Source organism: Lipotes vexillifer, unplaced genomic scaffold, assembly GCF_000442215.2.
Source record: "Lipotes vexillifer unplaced genomic scaffold, Lipotes_vexillifer_v1.1 scaffold397, whole genome shotgun sequence".
NCBI lineage: Eukaryota > Metazoa > Chordata > Mammalia > Artiodactyla > Lipotidae > Lipotes > Lipotes vexillifer.
In genome coordinates this window covers 3,678,404-3,699,873 of record NW_006772681.1, presented here as the reverse complement: position 1 = coordinate 3,699,873, position 21,470 = coordinate 3,678,404, and the positions used below count along the sequence as shown (strand labels likewise).

Genomic DNA, 21,470 nt, shown 5'->3' with positions numbered 1-21,470 from the left:
CAGCAGGAACATCTGGTCTGCATAGGAGGTGGTCCCTCGGAGGAAACTCTCCACAGCCCGGGCTTGCCAAAACCTGCGACCCAAATGTTGACCCCTGGCCCAGGTGGCTAAGGCTGCCCTCTTCTGGCCCATGTTCTATTCACCAAGGGGCTGGGAGATGTCTGCTGCCTTTTCATTTATCCAACAGACATTTATTGAACGTCTATCTACTAGGCATCGGGCCTCACACTAGGCACTGGGGACACATCAAGGGTCCCCATCCTCAGGGATGTGACGGCTCAAGGGGGAACAGTCCTCCATGTGGTTTGTCTGGAAGGAGCTGTGTCTTGGAGAAGGCAGCATCTAGGATCAAAGGGCTGGCCCTGTGAATCACGTGTGAAAATACACTCTAGCCTCTGCCCCTTCAGAGGAACAGGAGGACATGGAAGCGAGGGGCCGGGAATGCATAAGGGAACCTGACAGATGTGTGGACAGACCACCGAGCTCACTTCTGATGGGCTGTCCTAGAGAAGAGGCGGCTGATGTTGACTGAGTGGCCCCAGAGGGCAGAGCTGGGATCCATAAGGGGACGTCAGGACAAAGCAGGCTGAGTTGACAGGGGACCCTTGGGGATGGAGCCTACTGACAGCTCACACCCACCCTGATGGAATGCCTCCCTCACCTGCTACTGCTGTCTGCAGCCTTTAAGACTCAACTTAGATGAGTCTAAGGAACTGAGGTGCCCTCCCTGTCCGCACCCGCCCCACCAGCCTTTCCTTTGCTCCCACAGCTCCCGGGGCAGGTCCTGGCTCCAAGCCTTTCCACACTGCAACCCCCACACAGGTTTCTTTTCATGCTTGTTTCTCACAACCCAGGCAACTCCATGTGGGCAGGGACTGTAGCTCCCATTTCTCCCCCACCTGTCCAGCACCAGCACAGAACAGGTGCTTGGTGAATGCTTGGTCAATTCTTGAAACACACTGGTGGCGCGCAGCAGAAGCTAGCGAGTACGTGCTGAGTCAACACAAGGGAGATGGCAAAATCCCTCTCCCTGACAGTAACCAGATGTCCGGGGTAGAAGCTGGTGACTAAAGAAGGTAATTCTAACAGCTTAAGAAACACTTGGCTCGTGGGCCCTCAGGAGTGGCAGGTGCGTGTCCCAGGTCTACCTGAAAGATGACTCAGCTGGCTCCTTCTTCATGACCTGCAGCAGACGAGTTAATAAGCCCCTCTTCCCATCACACACCAAACTCCTGAAATAAAACAGACAGGAACATATTGGGGGCAGATCTGAGAGGCTGACAGGGGCCAAATTCCACTTGGCCGAAGGACTGTGTCTTGGGGCCCTGGGGTTGGGTGTCTCTGCTGGGGTAGGTGGGTAAAAAAACATGGTGACATTTCCAAACCTACAGGATGTCCTCCTGCTCTACCTGGGTCCAGAGCACCCTAAGGACTCCTGCAGTCTCACAACTGAATAGCCAAGTGCATTCTCACTACATCTCAGGGAAGCTTTCCCTGCCCAAACTCACTGACAAGTGATCAGAGGCCAAAAACAAAACCAGAGTCACACAGGGCTCAGAACTGCTGGAGAGAGGGCTGCTTACAACAAAAGTGGGTTTGAAATACCATGACAGAGTCTAGCAGATGGGGCAAAGTCTGTGCCAACAGGGTGAGGCAGGGAGTACCCTGGGCCCCAGGTTCGGCTCCAGCTGGCCTTGGACAAGTACCTGAGGCTCTGGGCCTCCGCTTCCTGGTCTAGGAAGCAAAGACAGTAAGTGAGGAAATGACTCAGGTTGCATTATCGGGGAGAGAGGGCCAAGCAGGTAGGGACTCTAGGTCCTTAAACTCCCCCTTCAAATAGAGCAGCTCTACTATTCACCCACTACAGGTGTTAGGGTGGGACTATATTCACTTTCATTTGAACAAAGATTTCTGCTACTTTAAAAGTACAAACAAACAAACAAAACAGGCTGGAGAATTACAACTCCTGTGGCTGGATACAGTCCTCCCTCCCTCCCCTGACCCCTGTGAGCCTGTGACTTCCCTGCTCCACTCTAGAAAGTGAGGCAAGTGTAACCCAGCTAATGGGACTTGGCAGAGGGCAGGAAAGGAGCGTGTCAACGAAGCTGAGTGACAAGGGAGAGAGCAGAGTATATATGACCTGTGGGAGGTGACCTGAGCCCCTGCTCCCCAGTCTGTAAAGTGGAGGTGACGATGGCACTTCCCTCCAAGGGCTGCTGTGGGGCGCCAATGAGATAATGCAGGTGACGGGAGGACAGTGCCTGGCACACAGGAGCCCTCAAGACACTGTAGCTACACGTGGGTGAGAAAGGACAAGTACACACACCTGTGTGCACCCATCTGGGAGCCCTGGGACACGCAGGAAACCAGGGTGGGCTGTGGGCCACAGATGCACCCCAGCCATGCTCACCTGTCAGTGTTGAGGACGGCTTCCACCTCGGGGATGTTGGCCTTGAGAGAGATGGCGCTGAGTTCATTCAGCTCTTGGTTGTTGAGCAGTAGATACTTGTTCCTGAAATAAATGTGTTGGAGGCAGTAAAGGACAGGAACTGTGGCTGCCGCATCAACACTGGGCTAGTCCCCTGCCCATTTGCTGTGGAGGGAATCCGAGAAGCCCTGGGGTACCCGCCCCCAACGCCACCTACCCCGAGCCAGCATTCTGTGGCAGGGCACGCAGCCCACTGCTCTCAGGCTGTGGGAGTCTCCCTGGCCCCAACGCCCACCCTCTGCCTGCCACGTCCACTAATGAGGCCCCTTTCCTTAGCATCTCTAGGCCTTTCTTTTGCCACTGAACATTTCTATTTAATTTCTCAAAGGCACTTCCAACTCAGTGATGTCCAAATCAAACTCATCATTTTACTCAAGACTGGCCCTGTTCCAGCATTCCCACCAGGAGGCCTGACTCGGCTGTGACACTCCCTCCCTCCTTTCCCTTTCACATCCAGGCCTCTCATCTCCCAAGTCATGTGGACAGAACCAGCTTCCTAAATGGTCTCCCCACAGGAGTCAATCCCACACACAGCACCCAGAATAATCTTCAGATAACTGGAATCTGATCATGTCACTCCCATGAAAAATGCTCCCACATTTTCGCACTGCTTTAGAATATATAAAATCCAAGCCTGAGAACATGACCCATCAGATTTAAGAATCTGATGAAAGCTAGGGGCTCAATTCTTCAGGAAAAAAAGGACACATTCAGAACATATTGGTGCCGTTTTTCAGGGCTGACATACTTGCTGGAGCTTGAGGCCTTCAGACAGAGGACCTCTCAAAGAGGATGATCAACACGATCCAGACAAAAGCTGCAAAGTGAAGGCCCCTGAGGTCACATGTGTCCTCAGGCATGTCCTATTAGCTTATACAATATTTCAAAAGAATATAAACCAGCACTTAAAAATCAGGACTTTTCACATAAATCTTAATTTCTGACTTTCCTTGGGGGGAAAACTCAGAAGCTATGCAACACTGGGCCTTGTTTCCTGTACACCAACAGCTGTGAAGAGCTGAGCAGTGGCTGCCTGTTGTGTTCCAGCTCACCAAGGTCTCACCAACGCCAGGGTCAGCTGCCATTTACCCCACCCCTGCACTTTCCTTATAGCAGAGAATCATTCTCCAATACATCCTCCACCAAAGGTTGGACAGTAAAAATAAGAGGGCAGAGTGTGTTTCAAGGAAAACAGGGAAGAGTACATCTCCTTGTACAGGTGAAGAATATTCCATCTGCTCAACATGCCCACTTTGGCCATCTGAGGTTCCTGCTGGCCCCTGCGAACAGACAAGCTCCTGGCTCAGAGGGACAGACGGCTGAGAGCTCTATTGACCCCAAGGGTAATAAGGGGCCAGCAACTTCCACACTCACTTCCAAGGTGGCTGTGGGGCAAGGGGAAACTCAGTGTAGGGCCTGGCATAAAGGAAGGGCTGCACAAATGGCAGCCCTGATCATGGAAGTGCAGCCCCATGCGGTTGCCCTGAGGTGAGAGTGGCTCTCACGGCGCCCAGGTCCTCCTGAGCCGAGGTCAGCGATTAGACAAAGGGAGAAGAAAAGACAACGAAACAACGCTCCTCCCAGGGATGGCTCGTACTTACTCATGGTGGTCGCTGAAACTCTGGAGGAGCCTCAAAAACTGAATCTTCAAGGTGATGTCCTAAAATACATGTGCATCCTCGATGTTAAAACCACAGTCACAATGTTCCAAAAGAAAACAAAAGGCTCTGGTGACAGCCTGGATGTCACTCTGCTTCTCTGAGCCCCTGTCCTCGTGCACAGTGAGGACTTCTCTTTAGTCAGAAAACCCTTTGTCCACATCTGGCCAACAGGAGATTAAGCTAATGTAGACCCTTCCTGCTAAAAACACCCCAACATACTGGATAAAAAATAACTGAAATTGGGCTTCTCTGGTTGCACAGTGGTTGGGAATCCACCTGACAATGCAGGGGACATGGGTTCAAGCCCTGGTCCGGGATGATCTCACAAGCTGCGAGGCAACTGGGCCCACGCACCACAGCTATTGAGCCTGTGCTCTAGAGCCCGTGAGCCGCAACTGCTGAAGCCCGTGCACCTAGAGCCTGTGCTCCACAATGGGGGGGAGGTCACCGCAGTGAGAGGCCCGCGCCTCTGCTCGCCGCAACTAGAGAAAGGCCCGCGGGAAGCAATGAAGACCCAATGCAGCCAAAAATAAAATAATTTTTTAAAAAGTCTTAAAAAAATAACTGAAATTATTTTAAATGTGAGGCTAAGTTCATAGGAAAGAAAGGAAATTCCACTAGAATCAGAAATGAAAGCACCGAGTTCAGAGCAGCGAGCAGAAGAGCTGATGGCTGGCAACTCTGTGGGGGTGGAGAAGTGGAAATGAGAGTTATTCGGGCCAGGGCTTGGGTTTCGATGCTCTGCAGGGACCAGACAGAACCTTGGGCCCATGGAAAGCCTGCAGAATGTATACATTTGGTGAAAAAAGGGTTAGAAAAACCCCACCTACCAGCCCAGAGAGCTGGCAAAGAAGCCTGTCTCTGCCAGGGTGCTGCTGGTGGTGGAGGGGAGCCCCCAGGTCCCCAGGAGGACCCTGGGCTCATACTACCAGAGTGGGAGGGCAGACACTCAAAATGAAACCTTGCCCTGGGACGTTGTGCCCCCTGAAGTACCTGGCAGACAAAAGCCAAATGTTCTATAGGACTACCTCCAGGGCCCAGGCTACACAGGTACGCACAGGGAAAACAAGCTCCCCCTCCCCCAAAGGTGACCTTCTACAAACAGTACAGAACACATGGCCACACTCCACCCCGAGGTGAGTAGCTCACCTCAGACACAAGTAGCTCCCCATGAGCAATCCAAAAAAGACCATAAAAAAGTATGCTATGAATAATTAAAGAGGTAAAATTAAAGACAGAAAATGCAACAGAAGAACAAAATATTAACATAATGAATAAAAGACCACGTAGCTTTTGAAAAAGATCCAGACAAAATGGCTAGAAATGCAGAATATATTCACTTGAAATTAAATGGATGTGCTGAAAGGTAAATCTGACAAAGCCAAGGAGAAAAACAGTAAACTAGAAGATACGGCACTGAGGAAAGTCCCCAGAATGTAGTTTAGGGACCAGGGAGGACCCATGTCACTGAGCCTGGTGGCCGTGTGGCACTTTCCCCCTCATCCTGATAGCCGATGATCTTTCTTTTGCAAGAAACAGAGGCTCAGAGATTCAGTGACTTGTTCAAGCTCTCCCAAAAAGCTGAGTGGCACAACAGGGCTCCTGACTCCCAGTTCAGTGCTCTCTAGGGCACCGTGAGAAAGACCAAGCAAAGGTGAGCCCCTGACCCTTAAAAAAGAGAAAACCTCCTAAAGCCCTTTTTGGAGGCAGACCACTGGCGTGGTTCTGGAAGGCAAAGCTACTATCAGTGGATGTAAATTACAATGGGATAGAGAACAGAATGAGGAAAAACTTGCTGTTCCATAGCAGAGAGGGTGGCCCTGTCTGGAGGAAAGTGAGTGCCTTGCCCAGAGGTGAACAAGGGAAGGCTGGCTGGAGGGCCTCAAAAGGGATTTTTGGACAGGTGAAGGGTGGGGGTTAGATCCTTCCCCAAGGTGGCTTCCAATTATGGGGTCACACAGGCTATGACTTTCAGTTTCTGCTCTACTCTCAAAGAATGAAATTTCAAAGGGCCAACAGCAGTTCTTGAAACAACTACTTCTGGCAAGCAAAGCCCATCTGTCACCAGGGTCCCTGCTCACCGGGCTACAGTCACAGTTCTGGTTGTGACCGTGGAGGACAAGGGCAGATGCTGAATGCTTCCTCCAAATCAGTTTGTCAAACAAATTGTTCAGCCCAGGGATCAGCTTGAACTCCGCAATCATTCTGTGAACCTGGATGGGGCAGGAAGGCAAAAGCATTAAGACAAATGTGCTGTGAAGGCCTATCAAAGCCTGGGCAGGTAGGTACCATGAGGCTTCAGGACGAAGAAAGCATTGCTGAGGTTTAAAGAAAACAGCCACACTTACTCTACCCTTACCACCACTCCCACTATGCACAAACATACTTTTAAACTCTCTAGAAGGAGACATTAATAACTGGTAAAATTAGATGCTTCATGGGAGAACCCTGAATGTTCAGGATCAGAGGGGAGAAAGGCTCCACTTATACTCATTTACACCTTTTAATACAGAATTATGTGAATTACTGACCTATTAAAATAATTTTTTACATAACATAAAACTATTACTACTTTTCAGGGCTGTTGTAAGGATAAAGTCAGAAAACATATGTCTAGTCCAGAGCACAGCCCCAGTACTTACTAATTCCCATTTTACAGAGGAAAGGAAAGTTTAGCAGGACTGATGTGGCCAAGGCAGGGGTGGAAATGTCACCCTAACTCAGGTGTTCTGATCTGAAAGCCTGTCCCTTCCCCGTCCACCACAGGCTGGTGTTTATCTTGGGAGACCAGAACTTGACAGTGCTGTGACTCTGGGCAACATTCTTCTTTAAGCCTGAGTCCCTTGATGGAAAATGAGGGCTGAATGAGATAATGTGGGGGAAGCTCAGGGCCTGACTTACAGGAAGCGCTGGAAAAAATGACTGTTGTATTGATTATTTTCACTAGCACCAGAGGGATGGAACTTATGACATTTAGTGAGCATTTCCAGTCTAGTGATTTCAACTTAGCCAAGACTGGTCAGAGAACCTGGCCCAAGTGCACAATAATAAGGTCACTCCAAGGAGGAGCCTTCTGGGGGACCTGGCCGGGGAAACTGTTCCCCCTACTGTCCTGGTCTAGGCGGGGTCTGTGATTCCATGTCCCCACAGTGCCTAGCACACAGTAGGAACTCAGTTAATGCTGACTGTGCAAATGAGGACACACCAGCATAACACTGGTTCTCAGGAAGGCAGGGTTCTGAGGCCAGCTGATGGTCCCTGCCAAGGAAGCGGCGGCTGTTATCACCGTTTAACTAAAGCCCGCAATGATTCATAGAAACTTGTTTAACAGGAGGGCTCAGAGAGCAGGGAACTGCCATGGTGAGGGGACAGAAAGAAGAGTCAGGGCAGCAGAGTTTAAATCCTGGCTCTCACGATGCCTGAGATGACTGAGAGCAGGGCCCTTTTTTGTATCTTCATTTTCACAAGCATCAAGTGGGGTAGAGGTCACCACCTGCTGTATAACTTACCAAATAACCTCAAATTCAAATATGAATGACTATGAAAGTGCCTCAAAAAAGAAAAAGCACTCAACACAGGTAAGATATCGTGACTAATATCTTTTATAAGAAATATATTCCATATTAAAGGAAGGAGCCCCAGTGCTGTGGACATCAGGGCAGGATCTCATCCACCGTCCTGGTTTTAAATGCCAACCACAGGGTGACGACCCCCAAAGTTATACCTCCAGGTCTCTCCTCTCCCCTAACTCCAGGTGCAGGTAAGCCAAACGCCAATTCTAACAGACACCTAAACCTAACTTGTTCAAACTGAACTCCTCCCCTTCCTGCCTTCAGACGTCTGCCCCTCCAATCCTTACCCACCAGTCTTAACCATGTCAATAAATGGCAAACCATTCCTCCCACCTGCTTGGAAAGAGGTAAGGAAGTTACCTTTAACTCCTCTCTCCACTTATGTCCACATCTAACCTATCAGCAAATCTTACCTGTTCTACCTTCAAAATAGATCCAGAATGCAAGCACCTCTCACCACTCCTGCCACAAACATGCTGGTCCTAGCTACTGTGAGCTCTTTCACACAGCAGCCAGAGGATGGCTTCCCACTTCACTCAGAGTATAAACACAAGAGCCCTTAAATGGCCTATGAAAGCCCAATGTGACCTTGCCCCCGCGCAACCCCTCAGCCCACCTCTCCTCGCTGCTGGTTCCTGTCCATCCCCCAGCTTCCCTACTGTTCCACCAACCCACCAGGCAGGTTCGCACCCACTTCCCACCTGGGCCTGCTCCCTCTACCTGGCAGGCTGTCTTGAGGCTCAGCAGTCCTGGCTTCCTCGCTTTCTTCAGGACACTCTGCCGGGCCAGATGTCATCCTTCAGCCAGTCTTTTCCCTGCTGCCCTCTCTAAATTGCTCCTCACTTGTAAACTTGTGATAACTGCACCCACCTCACAGAGAGCTGTGTGAGAGTACAGTCCCTAACTCAAAAAGGCGCTCAAGGACTGCTGAGCTCCCAGCTCCCCCTTCCCTTAGCCCACCCCTCCCCCCAGGCCTCGTTTCACCCCTAGGAGAATGCGTAGGGAGCATGAGTGGGCCACTTATGCATCTTGAGGAGTGCTGCATACTTCTAGAGCCCTCCCCCTCCTCCCTGCTCCTCCCTCCTGGAACTGCTTCAAGGTTCAAGGAACCTCAGCAAGGCTTGACCCCCTGTAGTTGCCTAGTTTTCATAACTTGACACAGTTCTGACCCACCACCCCAAGCCCCCATCAGCCTGGCAACTCCTCCAGTGCATCTACAGGGCAGATACCCACCCTTTACTCTGCACATTAACAAGGTCAGATAACATGGCTAAGCCGCCCACTCCTGCCCAGGGCACCAATGTTCTGTCTAGAGATGATGCCCACAGCAAGGTACAGTGGAAAGGCTATGAGCCCCGGCATCAGACTGGTTTCCTGCTGTGTAAAACAGGGACAAGGGAGCCAGCCCCTCGCTTTGCAGGCCAGAGACAGAGGCATTGTGAGGGGCGGCCTAACAGGTGCCTGGGAAGTGTCTGCCCCGCGGCTCCTCCTGCTCTGAGACGTGGCGGAAGGGCCCACCTGGTTTCGCTGGCGCCCCATCAGCAACACGCAGAGGACATAGAGCACTTCCAGTTTGTACATGATCTCATGCATGATCTTCATTGACTGAGGCAGCTGGGTCCTAGGTGAAGTGTGAGGCAGGCCATTTTCCTCCGAAGCCCCTGGAGGAGGGAGCACAATGGAGGCTGAGACAGCCACCAGGAGAGAGGGTTCAATCACTGCTCGTGAGGAAACATGTTTCTGCCCCTCAAACCTGCTCTGAACAGACCTGAGGTAACAGAGCCATCAGACTGGGCCCTGAGTCCATGACAGAGACTTTGAAAGCCACAAAACTCTCTCCAGGCCACCGGGTTCAGGGAAGCTTAGAAACAGGAACATGGACTCTGCAATTGTATCCCATCAGCTTTTAACACCCAGCAAAAATACTCTGACACAGCCAACCCAGTAACCTAATCCATGCCCTGCCCCCAAATCCCTTCTCCTGCCACCGCCAGACCCACCGCGCCCACCCCGAGAAAGTGCCCAGACAGATGTCCAGCAGCAAACTGTGTCAAATTCTCTTCAGGTCACAAATGACTCTTGAGTACTTGGTCCCCTCTGCTTAGATGCCACAAGGGGGCACTGCTGAAGGACTAAAATGGATGCTTTTTGAAGATTTTTTTCCCTCCTGTTTTTCAAACAGCCATGGAAAGTTTCCTAAGGCAGACAAGGCATCACAATCGATACTAGTGATACAGATGAACATATTATCTACTAGCAGGTTTTCATTTTACCCAATTTCATTATTAGCGACAACAGCAAAAGCTACATAATATTCATGGACACAATATGTGTCAGGCATTGGGTTTTGGGCTTTAGGTAAACCATCTCATTTCCTCTACTACCCGGTTAACAAAAAAGTCTCAGTGGGTCACGCAGGCTGCAGTGGAGGGTACTCTCGGGAATGGGGCAGAGCAAAGGGATGAAGACTGAGGGCGGGCTGTGGAACGACAACTTGCTGGCTGTGTGACCCTGAGCAAGTCACCTCCTCGTCAGGCTTTCAAGTGCTCTGTAAACGGGAAGAAAAGTAGTGCTGCAGCAGTCGGCTAGAGTTCCTGTGAGGAGTGAAGGAGGACACAAGAAGGCCCAGCACCTGATTCTTGGGAAGCCTCACTCTTAGGTCCCTATTATTTTAAAAGGTCAGAGTCAGGAGACCTTAGGATTTACTTCCCCTTAGTTTTCCTCATCTTTAAGGTGAAAGGATGAATCAGTAACTACTAAGGTCCTTTTAAGTTCCTACTGGAACTGTTGCCCTAGAGGCCTTTTGAAAAGGCCAGAAAGTCTATGTGGTACAGAGCAGTGGTCATGAGATATATTCGGGTGAGGCACATGCAGTTATGATTTCTGTACGGTGATATCATGACCTAAAAACCTAACTTACTCCACCCTACAGACTTAGAACTATTTTTTCCAGCCATGTTACATCACTAATATAAAAGCTGAAAGACGACCAGCTGCTGAACGAAGCATGACAGAGAGGCAGTGCAGCACAGTGGTTAAGGACTCGGAGCCAGACTGCTGGGTGGCTTTGGGGAAGTCTGTTGATGTGTCTATGCTTCAGTATCCATCCTCATCTGTAAAACAGAAATAATGGCAACAGTACCTATCTCTTACCAACGTTGCAAAGATTAAATGATTTAATATGTTGAAAGTGCTTAAAAAATGCAGGGCACACGTACCCAACATACAAGTATGTGTTAAACAGAAGTAGAAAACGAACTCTGAGTTTTTGCTAATGCTTGCTTGCTATATGTTTTCTTCCTTTTAATCTGCAAGCTCTTAATGGCAACGAAAGTGACAGCCAGCAAAGACTAAGAAAAATTTACTGGAAAACATCTAATTGAGAAAATTCTATCTATTCACATATCTTTTCTTGCATGTTGGGAGGAAAACCATAATTACTCAATTTACGTCTTGGGACTCCTTGGCCCCGCTCCCAGAACAGTTTAAGAGTCAACTGATTTGTAAAGAGAATCAAGAGCTATCACGCAGAATCGCGCCTCTGCTGCACACCTGCCATGTAGCCTCCAGCGCCTCAGCGTCCTCCTCACCTAGCTTGGGGGTCTGGGGGGGACTGCGGGAGAGGACGTCTGTGGAAGGAGCAGGGGCGGCGGATGGCGCATGAGCCCTCCTCAGTAATGAACGTCTGTGGAGAAAGAGAGATGCAGGCAGCCTGGACTCTGGCGAGTCACTGCCAACTTCTGGTGCCTGGTTTGCAAAGGCCTGACAAGAAACTCTGGGATAAATATTTTCACGAATCACAGTCCTGAAAGCAATGGCCAGAGCTTAGTAACAACGTGATTCCCAAGGATGAGGATGGAAAAACTAGTTTAAGAGGCCTGTGCTTCCCTCCAAATCTCTTCAGCTCCACAATACTGATTAAAGTGGGTACCACCCTCCATATATCTGTACTGTACCCTGGGGCACACTCACTTTAAAAAAAAAACAAAACAGCTCTGAGCTATGATTCACATGCCATACAATTCACCCCTTTCAAACGTACAATTTATTGGGCTTTAATATATTCACAGAATTGTGCAGCCATCTCCACAATCAATATTAGAGCATTGTTATCACCCCTAAAAGAAATCCTGTTCGCATTAGCAGTCAATCCCCATTTCCCGCCAAGCCCCTACAGCCCCAGGCATCCACTAGACTATTTTCTGTCTCTATGGAACTGCCTATTCAGGACATTTTATATAAATAGAATCATATAACTTGTGTTTGTTTGTTTCTAGCACAATGGTTTCAAGGTTCATTCAGGTTGCAGTATGTAACAGTATTTCATTTTTTTTAATTACTGTATAATATTCTATTACATACAATATACCACATTGTTATCCATTCATCAGTTGATGGACATTTGAGTTGTTTCCATATTTTGGCTATAGTAAATCTTCTCTTATGAACATTCGTGTCTAAGTTTTTGCATAAACATATGTTTTCATTTCTCTTGGGTATATACCTACAAGTGGAATTTCTAGGTCATACAGAAACTATGTTTAACCTTTTGAGTACCTGACAGACTGTTTACCACAGTGGCTGCACCATTTTGCATGCCCACCAACAGGGAATGGGGTTCTGATTTCTCCATCTCCTTGTCGACACCTGTTATCTGTCTCTTTTTTTAAATTAATTAATTAATTAATCTTTCGCTGCATTGAGTCTTTGTTGCTGCACGCGGGTTTTCTCTAGTTGCGGCGAGCAGGGCTACTCTTCGTTGCAGTGCGCGGACTTATTGTGGTGGCCCCTCGTTGTGGGGCACGTGCTCTAGGCACGTGGGCTACAGTGGTTGCGGTGCGTGGGCTCAGTAGTTGTGGCTCACGGGCTCTAGAGCACAGGCTCAGTAGCTGTGGCGGACAGGCTTAGTTGCTCTGCAGCATGTGGGATCTTTCTGGGCCAGGGCTTGAACCCTTTTCCCCTACATTGGCAGGCAGATTCTTAACCACTACGCCACCAGGGAAGCCCCATGTTACCTGTCTTTTTGATGATAATCATCCTAGTGGGTGTGGAGTGGTATCTGATTGTGGGTTGGATCTGCATTTCCCTGATGGCTAATGATGCTGAGCATGTTTTCATGTGCTTGCTGGCTATTCTTATATCTTCTTTGGAGAAAGTCTATTCAGATCTTTTGCCCATAATTCGAAATGGGTTGTCTTTTCATTATGGAGCTGTAGGAGTTCTTTATATCTCCTAGATACAAGTACCTTATTAGATATATGGTTGGCAAAAATGTTCGCCACCCTCCAACAATGTTCTCCCATTCCGGCTTTTCACTTTCTTGATGGTGTTTTTTGAAGCACAAAAGCTTTTAATTTTAATGAAGTCCAATTTACCTATTTTTCATTTGGCTGCCTGTGCTTTAGTGTCATCTAAGAAACCACCACCAAATCCAAAGTCATAAAGATTTATCCCTATTTTCTTCTAAGCGCTTTATAGGATTAGCTCTTACATTTAGGTCTTTGATTCTTTTGAGTTCATTTTTATATATGTGAGGTAGGGGGGTCCACTTCATTCTTTTGCATGTGTACAGCTAATGGTCCCAGTACCATTTGTTGAAAAGACTACTGTTTCCCCAACTGAATGGTCTTGGCACTCTTGCTGAAAATCAACCGACCACATAAGTGAGCATTTATTTCTGAACTCTCAATTCTATTTCATTGTATATGTCTCTCTTTATGCCAGTAGCACACTGTCTTGATTACTACAGCTTTGTACTAAGTTGAAAAATTAGGAAATGTAAGTCCTCCATGTTTGTTCTTCTTCTTCAAGATTGTCCTGGCTATTCTGGGGCCCTTGCATTTCCAAATGAATTTTAGGACCAGCTAGCCCATTTCTGCAAAGAGCCAGAGGGGATGGTGATAGGGACCATGTTGAATCTGTAGACAGATCTGTAGATCAAGGTGTGAAATACTGTTACTTTAACAATACTGACTCTTCTGATTCATGAACATAAGCTGTCTTTACATTCATTTAGGTTTTCTTTCTTTCAGTAACAGTGATGTTTTGCACTTTGAATTCAGAGTATAAGTTTTATATTTCTTTGCTAAATTTATCACTAAGTATTTTATTCTTCTTTGATGCTCCTTTAAGTGAAATTGTTTTAATTTCATTTTTTGTCTGTTCACTGCCACTGTATAGAAATACAAGTGATTTTTGTATACTGATCTTCCATCCTGAAACTGTGTTGAATGAACTTGTTTATTGGTTTAGCAGTGTTTCAGTGGATCCTTAGGTTTTTCTAAATAAAAGATCACATCATCTGTGACTAGAGATAGTTTTACTTCTTCCTAATGTGGATGCCTTTTATTTCTTTTTCTTGCCTAACTACCTAGCCAGAACCTCCAGTACAGTGTTGAATACAAGTGGTAAGAGCAGATATCTTTGTCTTGTTCTGATCTTAGTGAGGGAAAAGCTTTCAGTCTTCAGCTGTTAAGTATAATGTTGGTTATGGGTTTTCTGTAGATGCTTTTTAACAGGTTGAGGAATTCCCTTCGATTCCGAGTTCGAATGTTTTTATCATGAAGATGGAGTTTGTCAAATGCTTTTTTTGCATCTATCGAAATAATCATGTAGTTTTTGTCCTTTGTTCTATTGATATGCTATATTAAATTGATTTTCATATACTGAGCCAACCTTGCATAAATCCCACTTAATTATGTATATACACTTGATCAAGTATATAATCCGTTTTTGCTGCTGTATTTTGTTTGCTAGTATTTTGTTGAGCGGTTTTGCACCTATACTTGTAAGACACATTAGTCTGTAATTTCCTTGTGATGTCTTTTTTTCTTTTGGTCTCGTTTGGCATCAGGGTAATATGGCTTCACAGAATGAGTTAAGCAAAGTTCTTTCCTCTTCTATTTTACGGAAGAGTCAGTGATGTACTGGTGTTACTTCTTTAAATGGTTGGTAGAATTAACCAGTGAAGGCTTTTGGGCCAGGGCTTGTCTTTGGGGTAGTTTTTCATCACTAATGCAATCTCTTGTTATAGGTCAGTTCAGATTTTCTATTTCTTCTTGAGTCAGTTGCAGGAGTTTGCATCTTTCCTATAATTCTTCCATTTCATCTAGGTTATCTAATTTATTGGCATACAGTTGTTTATAGTATTCTCTTAGAGTCCTTTTTAAAAATCTTTGTAAGGTTAGTTATAATATGCCCTCTTTCATTCCTGATTTTAGTAATTTGAACTTGTCCGTTTTTTGCTTGGTCAGTGTAGCTAAAGGTTTGTCAATTTTGTTGACCTTTTCAAAGCACCAACTTTTGGTTTTGTGGATTTTCTCTATTGTTTTTCTATTCTCTATTTCATTAATTTCCAGTCCAATCCTATTATTTCTTCTGTTTGCTCTGGGAATATAGTTTGCTCTTCTTTTTTCGATGATTTAAGGCAGAAAGTTAGGTTATTTTTTGAGCTCTTTTTAAACGTAGGCATTTACAGCTATAAATTTATAAGCATCCTTTAGCTGCATTCCATAAGTTTGGTATGTTGTGCTTTCATTTTCATTCATCTCAAAATATCTTCTAGTTTCCTTTGTGATTTTATCTTTGAATCATCAGTTATTTACAAGTGTACTGCTTAATTTCCATACATTTGTGAATTTCCCAAATTTCTTTCTGCTATTAATTTCTAATATCTCTCCCTTGGAATTGGAGTACTTACTTTGTACAATTTTAATCCTTTTAACTTTCCTGGGTTTTTTTTTTTGTTTTTTTTTAAGGCCTAGCATATGGTCCATCCTGGAGAACATTCCATGTGTACTTGAGAAGAATATGTTCTCTACAGTTGTTGGGTGCAGTGTTCTATATATATATCAGTTTAGTCTATTGGCTTACAGTGTGGCTCAAGTCTTCTATTTCCTTGCTGATCTTCTATATGGTTGTCCACTATTGAAAATGGGTTATTAAAGTCTCCAACTATTATGTTGAACTGCCTATTTCTCTCTTTGAATCTGTTGGTTTTGCTTCATTTACTTATTTTTGGCTCTGTTGTTAGATACACATGCTGTTATATCTTGATAGATTCACCCTTTTATATTATTATAAAATCTATTTTTTAAATCTCTGATAACATTTTTGTTTTAAAGTCACTCTTAGTACAGCCACTACAGTTTTCTTATGGTTGTCCTTTGCATGATACATCTTCTTCTGTCATTTACTTTCAACCTATTTCTACCTTTGAATAGAAAGTATGTATCCTGTAGGCTGTATATAATTGGATCTTTTTAAAAAATCCAACATGACAATCTGTTTTTTGAATGAATTATTTAATCCATTCACATTTAATGCTATTATTGACAAAGTTGGATTTACTTCTGTCTTTTACTTTTTGTCTTCTATATAGCTCACTTTTTAAAATTCCTCTAGTTTTTTTTTTTTCTTTTTTGCGGTACGCGGGCCTCTCCCTGTTGTGGCCTCTCCTGCCGCGGAGCAGAGGCTCCGGATGCACAGGCTCAGCGGCCATGGCTCATGGGCCCAGCCGCTCTGTGGCATGTGGTATCTTCCCGGCCCGGGGCACAAACCTGCGTCCCCTGCATCGGCAGGCGGACTCTCAACCACTGAGCCACCAGGGAAGCCCCCTCTAGTTTTCCTTTAACACTTTCTTTTGCATTAAGTAAATATTTTCTAGTATAACACTGTAATTCCTTTAATGACTTTCTCACTATATTTCTAAAGTTACTTTCTTAGCAGTTGCTACAAGGCTTGCCTGCCATATACATCTTAACTTGACAGACTCTTTTTCAGATATAAATTAACTTAATTCCAGGGCTCCCAGAGCTCCCTCTTCCCCCTTTTTGTGCTATTATTATGCATACTACATCTACATATGCTAAAAGCCAAACAATACAATATACTGTACAATACACTGTATACATTGTTACACAATACACTGTTATGATTATTACTTTATAAAATTTTATGTCCATTAAAGCAGCTGAGAAAAGAAAGGAGAGCAAGTAAATATTTACAGAGTCTGCTATAGTGACCCTCTTATTTACCATTTTGATTTTCTTCACTGATTCCTGTCAATTCGAGTTACCGCCTTGTCCAATTTCCTTACTCCAATACAACTTTGGGTCCACTCACCTTCTTTGATCTGTTATTGTCAAATACATTACATTTCTATATGTTATAGGTTCAACAATGTAACTATAAACACATAGTTTTATACAACTGCTTTTGAAATTAGTTAAGGAGAAGAAATATGCACATATATTGTCTTTTATTATTATACAATTTCCTCCACTGATCCTCTGTTTTTTTGCTGTGTGAATTTGAATTACTGGCTGAGGTAACTTGCTTTCAGCCAGTATTTCTCCTAAGGCAGGTCTGCTAGTAGTGAATTCCCTAAGTTATTGTTTATCTAGAAAGCTGTTTATTTCACCTTCATTTTTGAAAGAAGGTTTCACTGGATGTAATTCTTGGCTGATTTTTTCCCCAGCACTTTGAATATGTCATCCCACTCCCTTCTGGCCTCTATCATTTCTGATGAGAAGTAAGCTGATAATCTTACTGGGATACTCTTGAACATGATGAGTCATTTTTCCCTTGCTACTTTCCAGATTTTCTCTGTCAGCATTTTCATTATGATGTGAATGGGTGCAAATCTTTCGAGTTTATTCTACTTGCAGTTCTTTGAACTTCTCAGATGTGTACATTAATCATATTTGGGAAGTTTTCAGCTATTATTTCTATTTTTTTCTGTTCCTTTCTCTCTCTCAGTGAACTTTTCATTCCAGTTATTGTATTTTTCATCTCTGGAACTTCCATTTGGCTTTTTATATCTCTTATCTCATTATTAATATTCTCTATTTGATGACACATTGTCATCACTGCTTCTTTGAGGATAGTTTCCTTTAGTACTTTGACCATATTTATAATGGCTGCTTTGAAGTCTTTGTTAATTCTGGTATGTGGGCTCCCTCACAGGCAATTTCTGTTGCCTGCTTTCTCCTACGTTTGGGTCATACTTTCCTGTTTCTTTGCACGTCTCGATTTTTGTTAAAAACTGGACATTTTAAGTAAATACTGTAGAAACTCTTGATACTCTTCCCTCTTTCTTCTTTCAGGGCTTGTGGTTGTTTTCTTGTTTATTTGTTTTAATGCCCTGGCTAGCCTATTTCAGTAAAGTCTATTTCTCTGAGGACTGATGAGGCCATCTGGCAGAGAGCGCAGCCTTGGGCATGTGTCCCTGGATGACAGTGTTTTAGCAGGGCTCTCTTTGTCTGGCTCTTTCCTTGATATCTCTGTTAAACTTTCTGCCTCATCTAGTATGAAACTCAGTTGTCAGGCTCCACTAACTGCCGGCTGAATGCTCTACTGTTTTTGACAATGCCTTGAGGCATAAATTGCTCCAAAGTCTGATTCAATTAAATTCAGACAGGGGTGGTTTTTGAGACTGAGGTTTGTTTTGACCTCAGCTTTAAGTTCTTCTTAGCCACCTCTTTCCTTGGTTCTCTCTGGTGAACTAGCTGGCATACGGTTTGGCTTTTTGTTCTCAATTAAAAAGAGCTCCTTTTATTTTCTTACCACCAAAATCTACACTGTTTCTGAGAGTGACCTTGAGCTCAAACTTCCCAACATTCTGTTCTTACCTATTACCTCTCCCCCTGGCAAAATCTCAGTGCTGTTACTCTGAGCAGGATAGGTAGCCTCTATAGCCTCCTCAGCTTGCCTCTCCCTACACAGTGGAACCTCTGTCCTACAAGAGAGCTGGGGCAAGGGCAATACGGGCCATAGAATTCTTGGCCTACTGGGCCTGGGTAGAGCTTCTGTACTATGAGTACAGTATGGAGGTGGGTGGAGGGAAGGAGCCCCTGGCATTATGCTAAATCAAATAAGTCAGAGAAAGACTGTATGATATCATTTAATGTAGAATCTAAAAAAGCTCAGAGAAACAGCTAGTGGTGGTTACTAGTGGTGGGGGGGGGGGGGGGTGGGGGGGGGTGGGAAATGGGGAGTTACTGGTCAAAGAACACAAACTTCCAGTTATAAGATTAACAAATTCTGGGTATCCAGTGTATAGGATGGTGATTATAGCCAATAATACTATATCATATAATTGAATGTTGCTAAGAGAACAGATCTTAAATATTCTCACCAGAAAAAAAGAAAGGGTAATTATGTGATGGGATAGAGGTGTTAGCTATTGCTACAGTGGTAATCATTCTACAATATATAAATGTATAAAATCAACACATTGTACAATTCAAACTTACACATTATGGGAGGGCAGGGGAGGGGAGGGGAGGGGAGGGAGAAGGAAAGGAGCCCCTGCCCTCTTGGCTATATTCATCAAGAATTTAGCGTCTTCCACTCGGAGCTGGAAGGGATGAGAAAAACCGGTAGCCTGCCTCTTCCAGTGAGATTCTGTATTCCTTGTTTGGAAGCTGAGGGAGCCCTGTCTTTTAGGCCACACCTGTCCAGAGTGGAACCTGCATCAAGCAGAAATTCTAGTGTCATAGGCTCTCAATGTTCTCACTAAATTTTAGTAGATTTTCTAGAAGAAATGTTTCCCCACTTGTTGTACACTCTGAGAACAACTTCCACAGACTTTATGTGGATGTTTGTTGCTGCTGCTGTTGTATACAGGGTTTGTTTAGTTTCACTGACCAAGCAGGTCCACGGAGCTCCACACTCTGCCATCCCAGGAATGAAACTCCTCTCTTCACTTTTATCTGCATGATTCCAGTGGGAATTCCTGGGTTTGTACAATTTGACCCCAGAGTCAAATGCTTTGGGTTGAGCACCTCACCCAAAACAGGCCACAGTAGTTCACCAAGGAGCTGGAGCTGAGACTAGGAGTACACACATTTACTAGGCAGCCTACTTGTCAGAACGGAGGAAAGATAAGACTAAAGAAACATGTAGAAAGAAGTGGAAAGAGAGAAAGAACCCTCTGCGTTCCTAGAAATGCTCCAGTAATGTTTCCAGTTGATTCCTTGTGTTCTGCAACAAAGCCCCTGTCCCTGAAATCGGGTCTGCTTTAAGGGAGCTCAAAGAGGTTCTGTCACTGGCTATCAAAAGTCTTAACAATCATGATCCAGGACTGCCCTGAGGGAAATTCTACTTTGAGCAAATTTCAACTTATTCTGCTTGGAAAAGAGGTCAAGAATGGCTCTAGGAACCCAAAGGAATGCTCCCCACCTCTCAGGAGACCCATCCCGAGTACCTTGATTGTGCTCAGATTCCTCATTAGCCACTCGCATCAGGGCATCTAGCACCAAAGCACTGTCTAGCCAGGTGTACCACTCCTCCAACTCCTGAAGGAAGCTGGCTGTGCCCGTTGACTCTGACACCTTTCGAGTTGCCAGCTTGCAAAGCCGCTCGACAAAGCCAGGGATGCTGAGAAGGGCCGCTGTTGAGGAAAGAACAAAAGAGGAAATGTCAAAACAGAGACCAGCTCTAAAGCACTCAACAAACAACCAGCTTCTCACCTTAATCTGACAGCAGTTAGTCAGAGCTTCCCTTTAAAATGAAATGCCAACCCAAGGTAAAATAGTAATAAAGTTATAAAAACAAATTCAATTTTAGCAGGTGCAGGGAAACAGACTCATATCTACTGGTGGGAATATAAACTGGAACAACCTTTATGCCGTAAATCTGTGTGTCTCTGAGCTAGGAGGTCCATTTCTGGGGAATTACCATAAAGAAACAACTAATTATATATACGTAGATATCTGTATAGAGAGGTTCATTGGTGTGGTTTCTATAACAGCAAAAAGGTAGAGATAACTATATATTCATTAATAGCATACTGATTAAATGATACATCCATGCAGTGGAATACAACACACAGACACTAAGAACAATGACACACACATCTTTATACAGCAACTCCAGAAAGATGTTTGAATTTACTTGTTAAGGAAGTAAATTATTATTATTTTAGTGATTTTTATAAAAATTTATTTATTTATTTTTTGGCTGCGTTTGGTCTTCGTTGCTGTGTGCGGGCTCTCTCCAGTTGTGGTGAGCAAGGGCTACTCTTCTTGCAGTGCGCGGGCTTCTCATTGCGGTGGCTTCTCTTGTTGTAGTTGTGGAGCATGAGCTCTAGGCGCGTGGGTTTCATTCAGTAGTTGTGGCACACGGGCTCAGCAGTTGTGGCAGCTCTTGAGTGGGTTTCATTCAGTAGTTGTGGCACACGGGCTCAGCAGTTGTGGCTCGTAGGCTCTAGAGTGCAGGCTCAGTAGTTGTGGCGCATGGGCTTAGCTGCTCCGCGGCATGAGGGATCTTCCCAGACTAGGGATCGAATCTGTGTCCCCTGCACTGGCAGGCGGATTCTTAACCACTGTGCCACCAGGGAAGCCCCAAGGAAGTAAATTATTAAACAGTATTGGCCTAAGCCCATTTTCTTTAAAATTTTTAAAGTTTTCTTCTTTAAAATATGCACATAATATACACATACACAGATAAAGAATGGAAGGATATATACCAAGGTATTTACTGTGGCTGTTCCTGAGTAGGAGAGGATATAAATGCTTCTTTTAGAACTACTTAACTGGGGCTTCCCTGGTGGCGCAGTGGTTGAGTCCGCCTGCCGATGCAGGGCACATGGGTTCATGCCCCGGTCCGGGAAGATCCCACATGCCACAGAGCGGCTAGGCCCGTGAGCCATGGCCGCTGAGCCTGCGCGTCCAGAGCCTGCGTGTCCGGAGCCTGTGCTCCGCAACGGGAGAGGCCACAACAGTGAGAGGCCCGTGTACCGCAAAA

At 45.3% G+C, this 21,470-nt stretch overlaps 1 protein-coding gene across 2 annotated transcripts in view; it reads right to left on the bottom strand.

The window, feature by feature from the left end:
- TRPC4AP (transient receptor potential cation channel subfamily C member 4 associated protein) overlaps nt 1–21,470 on the bottom strand; it is a 77,453-nt gene that overhangs the window by 5,093 nt on the left and 50,890 nt on the right. Inside the window, exons 8-14 of one of the 2 annotated variants that reach the window (XM_007447784.1) lie at nt 19,930–20,115; nt 9,240–9,406; nt 6,231–6,362; nt 4,090–4,148; nt 2,411–2,512; nt 1,149–1,232; nt 5–73 (exon numbers count right to left, since the gene is read on the bottom strand). In XM_007447784.1, the coding sequence (XP_007447846.1) occupies nt 5–73; nt 1,149–1,232; nt 2,411–2,512; nt 4,090–4,148; nt 6,231–6,362; nt 9,240–9,406; nt 19,930–20,115 (799 nt within the window). The remainder of the gene's footprint in view (nt 1–4; nt 74–1,148; nt 1,233–2,410; nt 2,513–4,089; nt 4,149–6,230; nt 6,363–9,239; nt 9,407–19,929; nt 20,116–21,470) is intronic. The other variant, XM_007447785.1, reaches the window with a different exon arrangement.